This window comes from Macadamia integrifolia, unplaced genomic scaffold (genome assembly GCF_013358625.1).
Source record: "Macadamia integrifolia cultivar HAES 741 unplaced genomic scaffold, SCU_Mint_v3 scaffold46, whole genome shotgun sequence".
In the NCBI taxonomy this organism is placed as follows: Eukaryota; Viridiplantae; Streptophyta; class Magnoliopsida; order Proteales; family Proteaceae; genus Macadamia; species Macadamia integrifolia.
Window position 1 is genome coordinate 747154 of NW_024870459.1, and position 9315 is coordinate 756468.

The 9315-nt window shown below is 37.9% G+C and overlaps 1 protein-coding gene across 1 annotated transcript; it reads right to left on the minus strand.

The window, feature by feature from the left end:
* Positions 1-1411: 1411 nt before the first annotated feature.
* On the minus strand, positions 1412-7978 carry LOC122068819 (lysine histidine transporter-like 8). Its single transcript, XM_042632727.1, has 5 exons — positions 7415-7978; positions 4187-4320; positions 3003-3430; positions 2723-2854; positions 1412-2150 (listed from the first exon to the last, which is right to left on the minus strand). The coding sequence occupies exons 1-5, from the start codon at positions 7780-7782 to the stop codon at positions 1662-1664; spliced, it is 1551 nt and encodes a 516-aa protein (XP_042488661.1). The 5' UTR covers positions 7783-7978; the 3' UTR covers positions 1412-1661.
* Between the last annotated feature and the right edge of the window lie 1337 nt (positions 7979-9315).

Sequence of the window (9315 nt, forward strand, 5' to 3'; positions counted from 1 at the left end):
TAAAAAAAAAGAAAAAAAGTCAGTAGGCAATATCGCTATATGACAATGGTCTCTTTCGTTTTTGATTGCAAGGGAATCTCTGCTGAAGGGGAATATGATGGCAGTGGGCCATAAAATAAAAATTTGGTGAGAAAAATTATACTTTAAACAGAGGTGGTGAAGGGGAAAGTAGTGTTGTTGCTTCCCTCTGTTTGAAATTTAGAGGGAGTTAATTTTAGATACAGAGCACTGAGGAAAAGGAAAGGAAAAAAAAAATTGGTGGAACATTGGACTTTGGGAGCCTACAGAAACAAAGGGTGTAGAGTCCTTGGAGCAAAATCCATTCAGTATGGTATGAGTTATTTTATTTAATTTTTACTTTGTGTGGTGGAATACATACTTGAGTTTCTCCAATATAAAAATTTGTATAAAAGCATCATCAGATCTCTTAACTTTTATTATCTAACATTCTACAAACCTTGAATTCTTAGTACGATACCCTCAATTTAGTGTTTATGCATAATACATGTTATCAATAGCTTTTTTTAACAAATTCTTTATGTAAAAGTGTTTAAAAAAATGTTTCCTATCCATTTATGTGTGTATCTTTAGCGTATCTTAGTGTATCTCCGATGCGATACGATACCCTCCGATACGTATCTTAATTTTAGCCGACCGATACGGCGACCGATACCGATACTTTAATCCTTGTCTAACAGCAATAAATACTGGAATTTAACTTTTAGCTCATAATCACTTCACAATTTTAGGCACCGTTTGACAACATTTCATTTCTGTTGTTTCTACATTTTGTTGTTCCCAGAAATGGAGAAACAACTTAAAAAACGTTTGATAAAGTTGTTCTGTTTCACCCGTTTCTGGAAACATAAATCAAAATTTATGCATAAAAAATCCCCCGTGAACACTAAGAAAACATGGACCTGGCCAGATTCATAAACAGGCCAGCTATAGACCAGGACTTGGGTTTTGGGAAGCTCAAGTCTACTGTCAACAGTAGTTAGCACATCAGTGTTAAATTAAAGAAAGAAAAAGCATTTTAACTTGCAAAAACTTCACTATTTTACAAATTTGAAACTGCACTTTTTGTAGTCTCCATAAGGCCATTATGCCTCCCATTCTTGCTGTCTATGGTAATAGATATTTCTGATAAATTTTACAAGGAGAAAACAAAAATAACCACAAAGTCTACAATGGACCCAGAAAAAAGAAAGCAAGAACCTACATTCACCATATGCTTCACAGGGCTGGGGGCTTCGAACCTTGGTTTATTACACTTTGAGACACTAGACATCCCAACAAGACACATCATCTAATTTGCCTTATGTAGTCTGCTTAACATATGAGAGAGAGAGAGAGAGAGAGAGAGAGGTGGCGGTGGGGAAGGGGAAGGGGAGGAAATGGAGGATTGGCATTGATAACCTCTGAAAACTGAATTCTTTTGCATTACATGCATAAAACTGTTGCAATGGAAGTGCAAGAGAACCTTGTATTACATTCATGAAGCATGAGACTGGCTCAAATTTTGGAAAAACAAATGACAATAAGGCAAGTACCATGATTTTACAACATATATTTGAATCACTAATTCTCGGATAAGGTGATCCCCACAAAGAAACATGTAAGACATGCAGAAACCTTTCTTCCATTGGGAAATCTCAACCTTAATTGGGGGGCTTAAAAAATTTAAGCTTCAGTCCATTGTTCACCATACTCCAAATACCCCCAATAGAGAAAGCCAAACTAAAACCAATCCCTAACCACCCTAGAGTCCAATTGAAATACCAATTGAAACTGAACTTTTGGGGCTTCTTTATGAGGACCCACATGAAGCAAGGGTAAGCAAAGGTGACTGGAAGAGTAAGGCCTCCCAACAGACCAGCAATGCTGGAGAGAAACGGAAGGGCTACCCCAATGAAGAAGGATATAAACCCATAGAATACTCGGAAACCAGATCTGACCCAAACTGAGCAAGGGCGGTTGGTACGACTGGTGTACCCTGCTTCAAAACTGTCAAATACAGGCATTGAGTATATCTGAAAGCTGCTTAGGCAATTGAACACAACTAAGAGGAATGTTGTTGCAAGGAGTCCCCGTGGAATGCCATGGCTGTGGAAACCGTACAAAGCATTCAGAATTCCTCCCGAAGGCATCTACAAGGAAATGCAACAGAAAATTGAGATGCAGTCATAAACTTTCCATATGGACAAATTACAACCTTGCAGCTTTGGTTTTTCAGTAGTATTCAAATCTCAATCACACAGTGATGCATTTCAATGTATGTGTAGTCCTATGCAGATTGGCAGGTTCATAGTTCGATTCATATCATGTCCAACTTACAGTATGCGATTTTTAGTATTGCTATTGAATTCAAGTTCCTAGGTTCAGTTCAAAATCCATTCATTCAATCAGTGATATAGATTATTTTAAGTAGGTTTGTCAGTAATTTGATAGTTCCACAAATTAGATCCTTTTAATTCAAGAATTCAGATTCCCTGCTCATTTTAATTTTATCCTTTTTGCAGATAGATAATATATCCTTAATTATATATTCAAGTAATCTGAAGTTTGAAGACTAAGACTCATTGTATCAAGAATCAGTTTTGGTTAGTTCATGCATGGTAGATCGAGGAGTTAGTGATGAATCCAGCAACTAGTCCTAGAACAGCCTTACATTAACACATTTACAATATGAGGATAAAGACTTGATATCAAGAGCACTTACAAGATTCCCATAAGCCCAGAAACCTCCTATTGCAACAGGGAACAAGCACATGGCAATGAAGAAATATGCAACCTTGGCTCCTCTCCACATTGGCACATGAGCTGGGTGCTTAAAAGTTGATGGCATTGTTGCCTGAAGAATCCACTCAAACTCTCAATAGTATATCAAAATATTGGAAGGACAGTGTAGGAGACAGAACAAAGGTATTTCCCTAACTACTTGAAAGAAAGAAACTGCAATATTTTCATAAGGCATGATTTTCAAGTTATGTGGCTCTTACCTGTATTTCCATTGCAAGATTGTGACCCCTGAAAGCAAATGCTATAATTCCTAGTGCGTTCAAGACTGCAAAAAGTGAGGCAGAGGAGGAGGGGGATGAAAGGGGCTGATATGAAATAGTGGGTGGCCTTGGTTGACTCACTGAGAGGACCCACACCATGGTAGAATATGTGATGGCTGTCACTGCACCTATGAGAGACAGCCCCGCAATAGAATTGAGGTTTGGAAGCTGAGATAGAACGATGCAAAGAGAAGTGAAGACCAGATACCACTCTACTGTTGTTAGAGGATTTGATGAACAAAGAGGCCCACAGACTATCTGGAAGAAAAGCTTCATTGTCTCACCACCAATGAGAATCAATGCTGTTGCAGTACCTGCTGAAAGGTACACCGTTGGGAATAGAGCAAGCCACACACCCAGCCTTTCCCCTGAAGAAGAAAGAAAAACATCAGCCCAACAGTTACTCACAGAACACAAAATGCCACTACATTGGTTTTATTTTGGCCTACAATATCCTTTCCCAGTTAGGAAGAAAACTATTGGCATATAGTTAGAGAAGGAATTTCCTTAACTACTAGCTACTGTTTATTTAGACCCTCATAATCAGTCAGTATCCTCCAGTTTTAGAACTTTGTAAATTTAATGTTAATTGATACATAATTATTTGTCAAAATCAAATCAACTGTAACATATTAGAGAGAAGAGGGGAAAAACACACACACACACACACACACACTTATGGTAGGAATGGAACATCACTCTAGCATTTATAACTGTGATAGTGTTGAAATTTTGTTAAGGGCAGAAAATATATGCAGGAAACTTTGGATCTACCTATCCACAAAATCTGGGAACTGAGATGCCGATTGGCAGATATTTGAGAAATACAGGAAGCCCTTCCTAGGTGGGCCATGCAGGAAATCAGAGCTCTATTTATATGCCAGAACATCCCAGAACAGTTGCAGCACTGAAGCACAACTGATATTAACAAGCTTAATAACCAACAGAAATGATAGTTTTCCAATATCAAAACTTTTGGATTAATCTAATGGGATCTCCCTAGCTTTAGCTTATGCATGAAGTTCTAAAATATGAAAATGAATTGAACTGAAATAGAAATGTGGAGGACAGGAGGAATAAATCTTAAAGTTAAATTAAATAACCAGAACAAAAAAAAATCTCACCAAATGCTGCCTGTGCAAGCTCCACATATCTGTTGTACCTCTTCCCTGGAACTGCTTCATGCAACTGGACCAGAATCCACAAGGTGTAAAGTTGCCAAAAGTAAGCTATGGTTAGGGAGATTATTCCCCAACTCCTGCAATAAATCCAGACTAACATTAAGTATAATTTTTGCAATTGCAAACTGCACAGAAACAGTTCAATTGATAATCTTAATATAATCTCCCTATTTTAGAAATAATTAATTAGAGCTCTAAAAGAGTCTTGAAAAACTAGTTTATAAAATCTCCCTCATTTAGAAATAATTAACTAGAGCTTTAGAGAGGGAAGACAAAATCACCTAAAACTCCCCATTTTGATGATTCCACCAGTGGGTAATACCTTTCTCCAGTTTTCCACTTATACCCTTACTAAGGTGAAGATATTTGCCTATTCTCAATCTCACTTATGACCCACTTCCTTGTAGCAGTGATGAAATTTATGGGTCCGTGTGTGGGGGTGAGAGAGAGAGAGAGAAGTTAGTAGGGATAGGAATTATGTTAAGGTATGTGCACCCCTGTTTATACAGCCATTGAAAAGGGCAGATGTAGGTGAGTATTATCATACAAAGGAAGATAAAGGTTTTTTTCTCTTTTTATTCTTTTATTTTATTTTATTTTTTCAACTTTTGCCAATTTTTTAACTTATTCTGCTGTAATTGTTTTCGTCTAGTTATTACCATGTAGAAAACTTTCTAGTTGATAATTTGTAATTGATTGTGCGTTTGAAGCAGAAGATCATTGCCAAAGCCGATATCTGATCAGTGGAGAGAGAGAGAGAGAGAGACTAATTATAGAACATACTTTGATTTTAACTTACAAAATGTTTGATACTTTAGGCTATGTTTGGTTGCAAGGGGAATTAAAGGGAAGGGAAGTGAAATGAAAATTTTCTAACCTAAAAAAGAACTTTTTTGTAATCACTACCCCATGTGATTGTATAAACTACTTAAATTTCTTCTCATATTTAGTAATGATACAATTATATGTAATTTATTTTGTTACATTTCAAACCAAAGGGATTTGAATACAAAATAAAGTGAAATTTATTAACCAAATATGGAATGATTTTGGAATACGTGATATAGTCACATGGGATAATGAGTATAGACTTTCTCATTTAAGTTTAAAAATTATCAAAAAGAAGTTTGAAAGCTCCACTTCTTTTCCTTTTTATTCCCCTTGAAACCAAACAAAGCCTTAATGGATTCCTACTTTCCTTCACATTGAAAAGCTCAAAGCTTATTTTAGTATTCCATCTTTTGGCTTTGTTTAGTTGCAAGGGAATTGAAATTTTAAATCCAAAAATGGAACTTTTGTAATTGATGATAACCCCCATGTGACTATATCACTAACTCCAAATCATTCCATATTTGGTTATTAAATTTCATTTTACTTTGGATTTAGATCTCTTTGATTTTAAAAGTAAAAAATTACATGTTAAATGTATCATTATCAATATAATATGCATTTAAGCAATTTATATGTTATAACAATCACGCGAGATAATGATTACAAAAATTTCCTTTTCTAGGTTTAAAATTTTTTTTTCACTTCCCCTCCATTTCCTTTAATTACCCTCACAACCAAACGTAGCCTTCAGTCATACCTTCATGCAAAATAAATAGAAATGGGTAGGTGGATGTTAGTAAAGGTAATGGTATGATTCATAGTAATGAAATTTCTCATGCTTATACCCCCTCATTGACACAAACCCACAATGATGAGAAACTCATTTACCCTGGGCTTCATTACTCACAAAGGAAACGCAGCACATGAAGAGATTTTTTTTTTTTTTTTTTTTCACCCTTTTCTCTTGTTGTGGAGGATGGAGGGGGAGTTGTGGCGAAAACAAAACTGATATCTATTGAGTAATATCAGTCTAAACTCATCTAAGGTGGGAGACGCAGACATGCACAGAAAGAATGGGAAAGGAGAGAAGAGCTAGATTGTATGAGACTAGTTTCATATTTGCGCTGATGTTCATGTTTTTTTGCTCAACTTGGACTTTCTCCTACTGTTTTACTGAAAAAAAAAAAAGGGTTTTTTTTTTTTAAGGGAAAAAGGAAGAGAGGGAGGGGGGAAAGGGGCACACTTCCCTATTTGTGGATTGTTGCACCCAAAAAGACGAAAGAATGAAGAGCAGCCGGATAAGAAAAACAAAGATTCGAACAATGAAATCAATCAATCAAGGAAAAGATTAAACGATCAGTCCTCTTCTGCATAAAATCCTCTTTACTGTTCTACACCACCCAACGGCCAATACTGCTCTCCTCTCCTGAGCATAATTATTGAGGCAATTGAAAAGCTAAAAAAAAAAAGAAAAAGGAAAAGGGCAATTAAAAAAGACAACATTTTGATAGGTCAAGGATTCATGGGACCTTCAGATGTGAATCCTTAGCACTGTAGTGCCATTTCATCATGGCGTTACAAATAAAGTGTGGACAAGAAGGATCGAAAAGGTTCTCCGGATCCCAAACCATGGAAAAGAAATGGAGTGAAAGAGAGAATGAGATGAGGTGTCTATGACTCTGTTTTGTAAGGAGTAACCCGAACAAAGCACGTCAGATTCCGGAAAGAAATTACTGTAACAGTACTGTTCTAATGGTGGAGCGTGTCTATCACCTATGAGTCTATCGCCTATTTGGGTCTAACCGTGGAAGGCTAGCTTTTAGAAGTTAAAGCGCATCCCCCCTCCCCAGGCAGAAGGCACAATCACCCATTCCAGATAGTCCCAGATTGATTTGATTGAAGGCCCAGCCATTTGAGACTGTTCCACTGAAGAGACCATTACCTCATCCCGAGGGTGGAGAACAGAGTAGAAGTCCCACTCCAAGTCCCTTCTGAGGACAAACTTACACGCTTTCCTTCTCCTCTAGTCTGTCATCTGCTATTTATCTGGTGTGGGTTGGGGGTGGAGGTGGAGGTGGAGGTGGAGGTGGGGAGTGGGGAGTGGGGAGTGGTTTAAGTGGTTTCTTCTCTGAAACTTCCTCACCAAATCACTCATTCATCTACTCATTTGCATTATCTCTAATGTGAACTCTGAAAATCAATTCGATTTTATACAAAATGTTAGAAACTTAAAGGAAGAATGTAGTAATAGAGAAGGAAAGCAAGAAATGAGAGAAAAAGTTCTAATTTTGAAATGTAATGGTGAAGTGGGAGGTGGGTAGGGACGAATGGTAACGTTACCAGCCGAGGAAAGCGAAGGCGACGGGCAAGACGAGGGCCTGGAATCCGACACCAGCATTGAGGTTGTGGAAAGCGGCATAATGGGCGTTGCCATTGCGAGACTCAGTGATTGGAAGCCAGGCATCCTGAGGGTTGAGCTTGGTTAGGTGACCCACCTCCTCCAAGTACCCTTTCATGTTGATCAGCACTCGCTTCATCGGCGTCCCTATCGGACTAAGGAACCTCGGCGATATCAGCGATGTCGGCGTCCATGCCGACGAGGACTTCGCATCCTTGGACGCTGGCCTAGGCGATCTCTGCCCCGACGGCGTCAATATATCCGGCGTCGCTGGTATTGAGACCAACTCCGTCTCTGGCCTTTCATCCATTTCAACCTTTCCTTTCCTCACTCCCTCACTGAGAAGTGAGAACTCAGGTCAGGTCCAGGTGAGTAGCAGTGCAGTAACACAGCAAGGTCAGACTTCAGATAGCACAGACTTCAGTCACTTTGTCTCTTTCTATGATTTTCTTCTCGGTTGAGGTGATTTATCTTTGGACTCTGCAGGGCATCGACGGTGGGGTCTCTGCTTTTTCTCTTTCTTTGCGGTTGGTGTAAGCCTGTAAGGAGAGAGGCAAGGGGTCATTTACGTGAAGTGATGAAAATTAAAATAAGAAAATAATCGGCATTTAATCGTTAATGGATTATCATGTGGAATTATGGATGTGCAATGGAATGCTTATATAAGATATGATCATCAAAAATCATTTGTCAAAGCGGATAATATAGTTTCTTACTTAAAATATATGTGATACTATTTGTAGGAGAGAGAGGGAGTATGTGTTAAACAAAGAGAAGAATGGAATCTAGATTCCGGAGTGGACTAGTGGGATGAGTGTGAAAATCGTCTGCAAATGTTGAATCAGTGCAGCAAGCATTACGAGGTTGGGAGTCTCTTAGGGTAAGTGCTCAGTTGCTCATAGCATTCCATTGCTCCCTGTAGAGGATGTGGGCACATGGAATGATGACATAGCGCACTGATTGTAGCTTCTGTTGATAGAGCAGATGTCAAGTTTGTGGTCTAGGGATCAATTCTTATCACATGCAATACGTTAGAGTTTGAGAACGACTACTCCCTCATACTATACGAATTTGGATTTGTTATATGTACAACGACTACTCCCTTATACTATACGAATTTGGATTTGTTACTGATTACTTTTGTCTTTTTTTTTTTTTTTTTAATTACATATTTTTATTCTCTTACCCCTAAAATAATACAGATAATCGATCTGAATTGGTCTGATATCAGTAATCGATATCAACACGATACAATTATAAAATACCAATTCTTAAAACCATGATCATTTTCATATATACCCCTCTTTGTAATGATAAAAGCTAAACAAGAGCTGAATCCTCACATGTAGATTTATATTAAATTACATGCAGGGAATCCAAACTCCGTACTATACACCACTCTTGCCAGTAAAATAAGTTTCTTTGTAATTTGTGCTCTCTCGAGTGCCGAGGGGTTAAATTAAAAAGAGGTAAACGTAATTAGCGATGGAGATTTCTACAAAAGAAATTAAAAAAAAAATTAACGATAAAGATAGAGCCACGTCATCTTAAGAATATCTAATAAAACCTCCCGACTTTTCATGCATGGACCATGGAGGTCGAGAGTTTGATGATGGATTGGGTTCATATTGATGTATTCTATTGTTGATCTTCAATTTCAAAGTTCGAAAGTTCAAAATTCAAACCAAACTTTTTGACGCTTGAGTTCTTTGGTAACAGCCAAAGGACCTTATTGGGAGTGGGACCATGGTATGGTCATAAATAATTGAGGAAGAAAGGGTCCAAGGCACGCTTTGAGATATCAGTGGTGCCGATACCATTCCGATATTGTATCAGTGAAACG

What these genes read in the sequence shown, in the direction of transcription:
- LOC122068819 (XM_042632727.1), bottom strand. Translation starts at nt 7,782, where the DNA reads ATGGATGAAAGGCCAGAGACGGAGTTGGTCTCAATACCAGCGACGCCG. An exon ending in GCTTGCACAGGCAGCATTTG is followed by an intron (nt 3,431 to 4,186) that starts GTGAGATTTTTT and finishes TTTCTTCTTCAG; the next exon opens with GGGAAAGGCTGGGTGTGTGG. An exon ending in ATCTTGCAATGGAAATACAG is followed by an intron (nt 2,855 to 3,002) that starts GTAAGAGCCACA and finishes TGGATTCTTCAG; the next exon opens with GCAACAATGCCATCAACTTT.